Source organism: Otolemur garnettii, unplaced genomic scaffold, assembly GCF_000181295.1.
Source record: "Otolemur garnettii isolate 467f Iridium unplaced genomic scaffold, OtoGar3 scaffold00025, whole genome shotgun sequence".
NCBI lineage: Eukaryota > Metazoa > Chordata > Mammalia > Primates > Galagidae > Otolemur > Otolemur garnettii.
In genome coordinates this window covers 2,394,639-2,407,294 of record NW_003852420.1, presented here as the reverse complement: position 1 = coordinate 2,407,294, position 12,656 = coordinate 2,394,639, and the positions used below count along the sequence as shown (strand labels likewise).

Genomic DNA, 12,656 nt, shown 5'->3' with positions numbered 1-12,656 from the left:
AGGAATATAAATCAGCAACTCTCAAATTATTCATATTTACACCCACTCCATTTTGGTTGTCTTTCCTTTATAATTTGCCCATACATTGATGTCAAGTGTATAATTTCATCTGGAGCTTTATCAGTTACTGCCAGAGCCATGATTATATGGTACAGGGAACTTCCTCCCCCTGAACAAGTCTATCTTTAGTATCTTCTTGATAACCACTTCTTACATAAAAAATCAAAAGGAAAGTCTTGGTTTTCTTATGTGGCTCCAGAATCCCTAAATATAACATTTAGAAGCAATTTATCAACTGAAACCATTGAGCTTTCAGCTGCCACTACAATTTTTCAAAGCAAAGTGTTCTTATTCCTTCTCTTTGTTATTTTGATCAAATTATAAAGATGATTTTGGGGATTTCCATATTGTCCATTTGATCATGAACTAAGTTCAGATTAGCGTCTGTCCTAACTGCACTGGATTGAATTGTGAACAATTAGCATGGTATGATTTCTGGAAGAACTAACTTTTTCTAAACAAAATAAAAAATAGGTCTCCAATCTAGGATTTAAAAGATAATTTATTAGTCTGTGAAGAGGACTCACACACTATACCCAGTAATATGCTTCTTTTATTTTTGTGACTTTATCTTAAAAATATATTTAAACGAGAAACAAAGATAATATTGAATTTTCCCATAAACTTTGCTTTCTTATTTACAGTTATATTGTAAATAACATTCCATCATACACAATTAAGGACTGTGCATTACTATATGATCTCTTTACATATTCATTCATAATACAGTACATACAGCTCAAAGCTATGCAATATTTAAGCTTAGAAAAGCTTGTGGAAAGAAGTACAAACTTTATCAGACTATTATTTAAAAAGGTTCTGACCTTAATTCTCTGCTAGATTGTTTCACTGAAACCACTCTTTGTTAAAGAAAAATGCCCCATATGAGGGATGAGAGCAACAGTTTAAGTTACCACAGGATCCACTTAAACTGGTTATCAAATAAAAACACTTTATTACTTATTATTATTAATAAAAGGAGCATTACCACTGTCAAATCATTTAGACAAGTAGATTTACTCTTCAGTTCTGACACATTACACTGATGACAGCTGGTACCTCTTTATGAAATAAAAATGTTTCCTGCAACTTTAGGTTTTACTCGTAAACAGTTAAAGCACACATTTTGCAAAGATGATTTAATCATTCCTGGTCTTAGGTTACACAACAAGGAGTTTCTATTTCATCAAGGGAGAAGCAAGCACACACTCACACACACACACGCACACCCAGGCATGCACGGTCCTACTCACCTGCCTGGGCCCACTTGTCCCTAAGCACTGACTACAGCAGTACTTGTGCCTCGTGGGTGCATGAGGTTGCAATAGGAATTATAAAACAAGGAAGATAAAACATCTAACTTTAGTTAAAAAGCCCCAAAAGTTCAGGTTGTGAAATGCATCTCAAAGGCTTCACGCTTAGCCTGATGGGTCAGTTCACTGGACTCTCCAGGCGGCAAACCCCACCTTCGATTGCCACGGACTGTCCTGCCACAGCACCAGGAGGGAGTCTTGAAATGTGAGTCTGCAGAGAGGGAAACAGAATGTCAGAGGTGCCAGCACTGTCCCACGTCTGACTGTTCATAGTCCATACTCTTTGGGCTACGTGTCTTACAAAACCAAATTTCAAAATGACAAAGTAAAAATTTAAAAAGATAGAAAAATATAGAAATATAATTATTTGATACCCTAATCATGATCTAAATAGTTGCTGAGATTTCTTATTATTTATTCATACTCACATTTTAAAATCTTTTAAGACCATCTTAGTGACTGCTCTTGTGTGGTTTCTAGGAAAACACACAATTTAATTTTAAGTCACCAAACCTTTATTTAGTGGTTATTATTTTAATCTTCTGCCTCTCTATTCAACATACAAGCACTTTCCACTTTTATGACATCTGATGAAGATTTTCCATGAGAGTTAAGGAAAATTTTTCTCAAGCAAGTCATAATCCTCCTTTGGTAGCATCAGGAAAACAAAATCTACAGTGACACAATCCAAAAAAAGCTCTTGGAAATATTTTGTTCACTGTTCTCATAATTCTGAGGGTTTATTTATTTTCTTTTTTTAAAAAAAACCTAGCTTGAAGCATGATACTACAGGGCAATGCAGGCATTTACAAATAGAACAAACAACAGTGGAAAACCACATGGAAGTGGAGAGACTTAAGAAAATAGCATTTTAAAACAGACTGGAGGTGTTGTCATCAACCAGTGGCTGAACAAGTGAGTGAAGCATACAGTATGTTATGTCCAGTTCTAAAGTTAATCCACAGAGACAGCAGAATGGCTCTGAGCATGGGCTGTGGAATCAGAGCATCTGGGTTCTGGGCCATTTCCTTTTCTTCCTGGACATGTGGCTACATGTCTACATTTCCCGGCTCCTTTGAAGTTAGGTGTGCCCAGATGACTGAAACCAGACAAGTGGACTAAGGTGATATGCACCACAGGCCTGGTGGAAGATCTTCCTGTGCTCCACTCTCCATGCTTTTTCTCTGATGTTTGAGGCTTATGAGATGAAAGGAGCCTAGGACCCTGTATCAGCACTGGAAGACAGCCTTCTGCCAATTAGAAACCATAATTTTGGATTTACTGCGAATGAGCAACACACATCCACTGTGTTTGAGCAACTATCCATTTGGGGATTTGCTTGTTACAACAGCTGCTGTTATTTAACCAGTTCACTTTAGGCCTCTACTTACTAGCTGCATGATCTCTGCTGTTTACTTAAATTGTTGGGCCCCTGTATCTAAAGTGGATATAATAGTAGCATTTATCACAAGGTTAACAGGGACTATATGAGATATTCCACACAAAGGAAGCCTGCCTCAATAAATGTTAGATGTTATTGTTCAAACAAACACACAGCCACAGCACAAAATATTGCGCAGCACAGTCTCTATTACAGATTATTGGATATCCCATAATTGGGAAATAGGATTTGAAAACCTGATGGTCTGTGAAAAAATGAGATATTGTCATGAAAAAACAGCTGCATCTCAAAAGGTAAGGTTGAAGACAATGGTCATTTTCAGGCCAGCATGTTTGCTGCTGCTGTTTGCTGCTACTGATAAAATCACAATTGCCAAGCATTTATAACCGCCAAAGGCTTTGTATACACCATCTTGCTGTATCACTCATCTTCTAAGGCTTAAAATCAATCAACTCAACATGCTTGGGCACTACAGAGAAAACCAAAGTGGTGAAATAATGGAAAATTGCTTTTTAATAATGTTGTTGGGAAGACAGATACAGCCATATGAGATGATTAGACAACCATTAACAAAAACACAAATAAGAGGTTTGGGGGGCACAACTCAGTCCATAACAGATAAAGATTGGAAAGTGATATAAAGACAACATTGCCCCATGAGCTCTGGTTTCCATTAGTGCTGAGTGGAAAGACTTCCTGTATTCCCCTTTGCTCAGTCCTCTCCTTCTCCACTTGCCTCCTTGCTCCTCCTCAACCACATAGCACACTCCTGTCTCAAGGCCATTACCTGCGATGTTCTCGCTGCAGGAAGTTGCCTTTCCAATATTGGTGTTGTTCACTTCTGCCAGATTTGTACTCAGAAGCTACCTTCTCAGGAAGGTGTACAAGGGCCACCCATCTGACTTTCACTGCCACTATCCTTCCTGCTCCAATGTTTCATGTATCTTCACCACCACCTAACCGTCGATCTATTTTGCTTATTTATCTTATTGCTTGTCTCTCCCTCTGGAAATAAGCTCCACAAAGGCAGGGAATTTTGTCTGCTTGTTCATTGCTTTCTCCTGAGAACCTAAAGGCAGCCTGCATACGGTAGGAGCTTACGAGGTTTGGTAAGTGAATGAAGAATTTTAAGAAAATGGTTTGGGGAGGATGAAAAGAGAAAATTGCAAATTAGACATTTTATAACTCTTAATTTTTTATTTTATAGTTTTGACTACAGTCTGTAAGTTGGCTATAAAACTTTGAAGAGATTTGAGTAAGTTAAATAATCAAGCTGATTTTGAAGTTGTGAACCTTAAATCTCTGGGGAAAAGCGTTCATGTTTCCCAAGACTGATAGCAAATGCAGAAGTAGTATGACCTGACATTAGCTGTGCACTGATCACACAGTTAGACATCAGTTCAAAGAGATCAGTGGTCGGGTGGAGGCTGGGTGCCCCATGTATGTATTGGATTCTTCTGTATTAACACAATTCTGATAAATTCAACATGAAGAGGAATAAGGACAACACTAGGGCAAACTTGTCAGTAGGTGCATTTTCCCTTCTGGAAAGCAAGTCTCCAGCCTTAAGACATGAGCATGTTAAGCTCAATTTTATATTATAATATGCTTTTGAAGACAGATACTCTTTTTCACTACCATTTTCCTTTCTTATGTTAAATTGTTGAGTTCTAGAAAACTTCTAATTTTTCATGTACTGACAGTATCACATCAACTTTCTTAATATAATTTGGAATGATATGCATATTTTTACAGAATAAAACTCCATTTAACTACAGGTTAATCCTCTCTTCTGTATTTACATGTATCGCTATGCGGTTGGGAAAGGTAAATTTGGCACTGTGAGATCATACTGTGAGCTGAGCACATCTGATAACCCTGCATGGTGAATTCTTACCTGACATGGTAATAGTCACTCTCTGCTTTCTCTTACTGGCACAAACATGATAGACCTTAAATGACCAATTCAAGAAAGAAGGGCTCAGGAAGTGTGTCTGGTTGCTTTTTATTGCGGTGTTTCTATTGTGAGCTCCCCACCCCCCACCCTTAACGAGTTGAATCAGGAGACACTGCCACCCGCCATCCTTTTCCCAGAAGTTCCCTGCCCATTGCTTTTAAGAGCTAGCTGCTTTTTAAGGAGATACAACTTGTGAATAAGTATATTCTAAGCATCTTTGTGTGCACCATTAAATCTTGGAATGTGTTTAACTGCTGTAAACGTAAGAGTTTGGTCTTCACACCTCATCCTGAAAGCAGATGTACTCAACTAGCTGACAGTTTCACATCAACCTTCTTAATAGTCCAGAATAATGTATATATTTTATAAAATAAAAACCTATTACTACAAGTGAAAAGATCTGGGTGCTCAATTCCTAAGCCTGTATGATAATGGACAATGCAAAGCAATGACTCTGGCTGAGACAATCTTCAGAGCATCCTCTCAGAGCTTTGACATTTTTTGACACTAACTTCATTTAGCTTGTGTATATACTGTTAATAAATCAAAACACAAATATTTGCTTCTATTTTTTTACTATCTTAAATTAAAGATAATAAATAGCCCAGGGAAACTTAAATAATAAAATAATTCCCAAGATGAATCAAACAAATCAGAAGTATCAGTGGAATGAGGGATTAATGCCATGTGTTAGTCATTCCACTATATGTCACCCCTACCATGTTCTCCACATGTAAAACAAGGAAGCCATAAAAAAAATCCATTGGCAAATAGACAAAACATAAAGATGGCATTAGGGTCAATTTCATTGTTAGCACTGAAAGAAGTCTACATAAAGGGGGAAAAGTTCTGTTGTTCTCACATATGAATATGTCAAAAGAGCCTTAAAAATAGATTAAAATGCTGTCTGACAAGAGCAGGATGGTGTTCCAGCCACTCCAGTCTCAGAGACACTTTTGTTCCTTTTTTTACCGATCCTTACTGACACCACACTTCAGTTAGAGGTAACATCTGATGAGAGTTCCCTCCTATTTTTAGCTTAAAGCCCCATGAAAACTCCCACATAAATACTGCAGGCCCTGTAGTACCTATTATCTCAGCACTCACTTGAGATTTGTCATGAATATTCTCCTTTGCTGCAGGTGGTACCAGTTCTCCATGATTCAACAAACATTGATTCTGCTCTGGATGCAATTATGTCTTTGTAGGATGCAGAAGCTAGTTCCTTCTGAAACCTTAATAGTAAGTTCTTGCATAATTCTTTACTTTCCATAGTACTTTTGCACCCATGAGCTCTCAAAATACCCTGTGGGGTAGAAGATGTATACTATACCTATTTTAGAAGAGTGAAAAAAAAGCAAGACTTAGAATGGTTATGTGGTTTGCTTATGGTCAGAGAGGAAGTGGAAGAACTGAGATACGAAAGAAAGCCTCTGGAATCCAAATTTAAGACTCTCTTTACTCCCACACAACCTTACCATGAAGGAGATTCTAAATCTAGCTCTGTTATAAGACATACCTTTCACAGCAGGAGGTTTAGGACAAAGCAGTTTGTCAGGTGAAAATGGGGCTTACTCAGAAAAGTTACTGACATAAATCTGAACAACAAATTTCAGGATGATTCTGGGGCTCAGAGATTTGGGTTTGAGCCTCAACTGTGCTGTTGATAGACTAGAGAGTCACTGGATCAGGAAGGGGAAATTACTAGCTTTCTGGGTTTCAGCATCCTTGTAGGTAAAAATGAAAAATTCAGCTCAATGATATTCAGGGTTTTTTTTTCTGATTCTGACATTCTTTATATAGTTTTACTGCTGAGGGTTGCCATTTGGGTCTGTAAGAGAAGGCTCTCGGCCATCATTTCCTTGGTAAAAACAGCCCAGTTTTCTCTTCACAGAAACACTGGTAAGGAGGTTTCAATATCCCAATGATTTGTACTAGGAGAAAATCCAAAATGTCAGTTATAGTCTTCTGGTTGGTAAGCTGCCAGATAACATGAATTTTACTATAGCTTGAAAAGAGCATCTTGTATTTGAAAATAAATGAAAGGCTAATGTTTAAACTACTATAAAAAGTGAAACTACTGCATTTGTGTAACGGACTATTTCCTAAGAATCTCAGTTGATCTGTCAGCGAGGAATTTGGGAAGGGTAAAAATAAAAACCACCAACAAACTGAAGAAAGTTCTCCTTGTCATATGCTTCCCCACTTCTTACTGATCTGACCTGTGCAAGGCCAAGGAATAGTTAAGGCAGTGAGGCCTGGATAGCAGCATTTCTCAAGCTGCTTTCTGCTGAGTTGTGGGTGGAGCTCTTTAAAAAAAATAGGCAAATGGCAGGAAAACCCTTCAAACTTACTAATCCACACTTCTTAGACAGACAGGCATGTAAGCACAGAAAGGGTCAGACATCCTGCAATCAAGAAACCTGGTGACTGTTTACAACCAGTTCATCCTAAATGTCAAGGAACGCTTTCACGTCATCCCAGCTGTGCCCAAGACTACTACAAAGATGAAACTTCTTTCATTCTACTCCGAACCCTTGCTGGTTCTTCCTGACCTCCAACCACTAAGCGGGGGTCCTCAAACTTTTTAAACAGGGGGCCAGTTCACTGTCCCTCAGACCGTTGGAGGGCTGGACTGTGGGCCGGGGACAAGTTGACTGCTAAGCAGGACAGGCAGCAGCGGCAAAAACACCTGGCGGGCTGGATAAATGTCCTTGGTGGGCTGCATGTGGCCCGCGAGCCATAGTTTGAGGACACTTGCAAAGTTGAAGTGTCCCAGGACTCAATAGTTAGACCACTTCTCTTCTACTCATGTTAAGGTAAAGTATCTACGAAATGAAGCATCTGGTTGCATTGGAAATCAAGGTAAGAATAATAACTCTCTAGACTCAATTGCTCTTCCAATTACCACTCCATTTTTTATTTTCACTTATAGCAAATATCTTTTCAAAAGTTCTCTATACTTATTACCTCAAATATTTTCCTTCCATTCCTTCTAGATCAGAACTCCACTAAAACCCCTGGGAGGGAGGCGTGAGGCGGGATCTCACCTATTGTGCACATTGTGAAGGTGGATAACACGCCCCCTGGGTGAGGGGCTCTTCTACAAATGGAACTTTACCCTGGAAGTGAGAACAATATAACCTAAAAATTGACCCCTCATATTAATTTGAATGAAGCTTTTTTTTTTAAAACCCATTGTAAAGATAAACAATGACTTCCAATGTTACATCTGATCCCTCAGACCTCATTTCCAGAGGCCCAGCAGCAGCATTTTATAAAGCAGATCACATGCTTCTCCTTGACACACTTCCTTTCCCCTTGGCTTTTAGGACAAATCACTCATCTGGTTCTCCTCTGATCTCTATGATCATAATTTCTCAATTTCCTTGGCTACTTCCCCAATTTATAACTGGGTTGGGTAAGTTCCACAAGGAACTTACCTGCTGTTTGTGTTCACTTCTGTGGTGACCATATATTGTCTTGGAGCTTTAAAAGAACATTTATATGCTGAGATCGCAAAATACATACCTCCAGCTTTGTCTTCGCCCCTAAATTCTAGACACATACATGCAACTACCTCCTGGACATTCACAATTGATGCCTAACAGGTACTTCAGAATTAACCTGTCCCAACCAGAGCTCCTGCTACCTCCTCTCATCTTCCTCGCCTTCACCTTCTCTCTCAGCCCAGTAAATTGCCAACTCTATTCTTCTCTTTAGGCCAGAATCATGGCACTCATTCATCATTGCCTTTTCTATTTCCCTTGAATCTCTACCAATCCATCAGCAAATCCTGTTGGCTTTATCTTAAAACATACACTGAAGCCTACAGGTTCTTACCACCTATGTGGCTTATGCTTTAATCCAAGTCCTAAAAATTTATGTCTGTGGCAATGACCTTCCACCTTGCCTCCTTTTCATAGCCGGAGTTACTTATTAAAATGTAAATTGGGTTATGTGACTCTTCTGCTCATTACCCTCCAATAGCTCCTATTAGAGGAAAAGCCAAAATGCTGACAATGACCTATAAGAAACTACATGATTTATCTGGTCCTCCACTGGTTACTCCAACCCGCTTTTCAGACCCTCGACACCCGAGGCACACTCCTACTTGACAGCCCCTGCTGTACCCTATGCCTGGCATGTTCTTGCCTTGTTCCCCTAAGTCTTCTAAGACTTGACTGGGATAACCCCTTCCCAGTGAGACCTACCTAACACTGGAACCTCTAAACTTCCTAATCCCCACACTCCAGCTTCCTGCCTTTTTTTTTTCCCAGCACTTATCACAAACATAGTACATGTCTTACTTATCCTTATTGCCCCCACTGGCATGTAAGCCCATAAGTACAAGGATTCTTGTCTGCTTTGTTCACTATTTTGTCTTCAGAAAAGTACCTGAATATAGATAGACCAAACAGTATTTGTTTAATAAAGAATTTATTTTAAATGAAATATTGTGTTTTATCAAATTTCTAATTCTAAGTAAACTGAAATTTTTTAACAGCTAAAATCCAAAAGCCAAGTCATTAAAGCTTCCTTCCTAGTCAGTCACTACCATAATAAATCCCTCATCAACTTTCATACTAGTTAAATTGAGGTAAGAAGAAATGCATTTTTGTCCTCTTTAGTGGGGAAAATATTGTAAGTTGCATTTTTCTCCAAACATGGCCTATCAAAGAAAAACATAATTGCTTGATTTAGGAACTTGCCATAGCTCAGAGGTCATCATTTTAAGACTAGGCCTTTTTCTGTCTGACCATGGGATGTGTTGGAATTTGAGTTAGAAGTATGTGGGAATTTTGGATGTGTTATTTAAGGGCTAGTGGAGCTTATTACTAACTGTCCATTAAGAGGTTGTTTTGCCAAGATCTTTCATTTTTATCCTAAAAATACATATCATAAACATTTTTAATGAAGCAGTGAGGTTAGTAGGCTCCTAGCTGTTCAAAATTTTACCATAATATCCACAAAAGTCATCTATGGAAGAAATTAGGGAACTAAAGGGTTTCTCATTTGTTATAAGAAGCACATTAAAATAACATTAATTTTCTATTTCTAGTGAAGAAAAGGCTATTTCCAAGTACTCTGAACATCTCCTAATAGCAAAGTGTTAATACAACCCTCATCTAAATTAAGTTTCTTATTATGGTTTCATCACTGCAGCACACAGTGCAGTCCAAACATGTACGGTTCAGTGATGACAGCTCAAGAGCATAAAAGTAAATTGTCAGTACCTACCACTTATTGCATCCAGAAGTATTTGAAAGGAATGTAAATAGAGAGAATAGCTCAACTGTAGCCAAATGTCTCAATTAGTTAACACTGAAATGTTAAATTTTCACCAATTTATAGTATTGCTTTACTTACAGAACATAAAAGTTAATACATTATAACTATCATAAAAGAATTTTAATCCTAAAGATTAAACAGAATGAACATTCTAAGATGAAGATTTTTAAAAAGACAGAAACTACCTTATTTGAATGAATAGAACTGAAATGAAAACGTATTCCAGAAGATAGACTTGGTTTAGGGTTCAAAACCTACAACACAGGGTAGTCTCTAAAGCCTGAGAAACTGTCCAGGTGTAGGACTGGCAAAGTGACCAGGCCTCATGAGACAGGGTGGCAGGAGGGTTACTGTTTGGTTCCAACCATCACCGCCATATGGAAAGTAAGACCCAGAGTTGTCAAATTTTCTGTTCCTATATGAGAAAAGAAGTCAGGAGGAAAAAAAAAAAAACAACACCATACTTTTAAATCATGTATAAAATTTTATGTAAAATTTGTATTTTATGTAAATTTTAATCTTTTATTAAAAAGCAGATTTGATGAATCCAGCTTTTGATCTCAAACTGGTAGTCACTGGAAAAGAAGGACAGTGGATACAAAATGTTGGGTCTAAACAACCATCTTGACTCAAACTTCTACCATAAAGCTCAACATGCAGTCCCTCACTAAGAGGTGTCTACCAAATGCCTAGTATGTGCCAGGGTAGCTAGGCCCTGTGTTATCATCAGTGTCTCCACATACGTGCCTAGTAGACTCTATTTACTCACTTATTTAATAAATAATGTAATAAAAGTTGTGGCAATAGAAAATCAACAGGGGATCCTCAATATTTACAATCTTGTTCCAAGTTAGGAAGTTAACACAAAATAAGAATGTCATGACCAAGATTATAACCTTTTTTTTTGCCTTGAGATTAAAAAAAACTAGAAAAGATTCCTTGCATCACTAGTCTATTGATTTCCAACCAAAAGAAAAAGAATACCACATGTAATCATTACTCATTGTCTGTGGGTAATAAGGCTAATCAGTTTTAAGTATATTTGTCCCATTTATATGTCATAGTTATATGTCCTATGAACAAACAGCAGACTGCCTGAGAAGGCACACAAATTGGTCTAAAATATTGGGACTAGAAGGTTACAAGTAACACTTCAAAGTTCACATCTATGACTGATAACTATGTAACAATGCAGAAATAGAGAAATTAATGTTTTTATTACTTTTCATGTTGCTATAACCAAAAAAATTTCCTCACTTCATTTCAACTGACACCGAGAGTCTGCAAATCCGTGTAAGAGACATTTATTTTTGCAAAGATCTAACACTACACAATGATTAAAATGAAAATTATTTGAATAAATTTGGCTCATTTCTCTGAGAAGATTTATGCTCTTGCCAACACAGTAAATTCTCTCTTTGTGGGCATTCTATTTATTGCTTTGGAGAAATGTTTAATGAATCATTTAGAAGAAATTGATGGCGTAAGACTAATTAGGCAAAAATAAAAACTCCAGCTACTCTTCTAAATTAACTTGAGGGTGAGGAAACTTCTGTCTTAAAGTTTGTTTTTCACATATTCAATCTTCTGCAATCTTCTCCTGTTTGTCTAAAGAACTTTCTAAATAGACCCAACGGGATCTTCCGGGCAGTCCCTAAGAGCTTGGAAAAGAAACACAATACTCTACATTTAAAATTCTGGGCCAATTTAAAAGGTACAAGTAAAATCACTGATTAGCCACTTTTCCCATGGTTCATAAGTGTGCTTGCCAAATTGAGCTGCCTGGGATGTTTTCTTAGCACACAGTACAGTTACTTAGCACACAGTTTATGGGTGGCGCCTAAATTACTGTCCTGAGGCATCTGGCTTTCTTCCAGGGATTAGACATCTTTGGTTGTTGGATAATATGAGAACTAGATAATCAAGAGCAGTTAAAATTTGGTTTAGACTAAGGCTAACTTGTATCTAGATGGCTCTTGATAAATCTATATAATGGCCCAATAAATCCATATAGTCTAATACATCCATTCAGTGACTAAATGACAGTGGCCACTTATAGTGGAACTGAAGTATCTTTTAAGAAATTCATGGTTAACAGACCCCAGGGGCACTTCACTTTCCAGTGCTGAGTGGAATACAAAAAGATTGCCTATGGATTTACACAAGAAAAATCTATTTTTATTTTTAATTATTACGAGTTCATAATAGGTATATATATGTTTATGGGGAATATGTGATGCTTTGATATTGCCATTAAATGTGTAATGATCAAATCAAGGTAACTGGGGTGTCGGTCACCTTAAGCCTTTATAATTTCTTTATGTCAGGAACCTTCTAATTACACACTTTTAGTTATTTTAATGTATTATGTATTATAAATTACTGTTGTTTATAGTCACTCTGCTGTGCTACCAGATCTAGATCTTATTTATTCTGATTATCTTTTTGTACCCATTATCCACCCTTACTTTATCCCCATGTACCACCACCACCACCACCACCACCCTGCTACCCTTCCCAGCCTCTGCTCTGGTAACCATTATTCTACTCTCTACCTCTATGAGTTCAATTGTTTTAATTTTTAGCTCCCACATATGAGTAAATAAAAGCTAAATTTTGTCTTTCTGCACCT

The 12,656-nt window shown here is 37.6% G+C and overlaps 1 protein-coding gene across 1 annotated transcript in view; it reads right to left on the bottom strand.

Moving 5' to 3' along the window:
• Positions 1–540: 540 nt before the first annotated feature.
• The window catches only part of TASP1 (taspase 1), a 302,109-nt gene continuing 289,993 nt past the window's right edge, over positions 541–12,656 (bottom strand). The window contains exon 14 of the mRNA XM_003788007.3: positions 541–1,584. Within this exon, the coding sequence (XP_003788055.1) occupies positions 1,492–1,584 (93 nt within the window). The 3' untranslated portion in view covers positions 541–1,491. The remainder of the gene's footprint in view (positions 1,585–12,656) is intronic.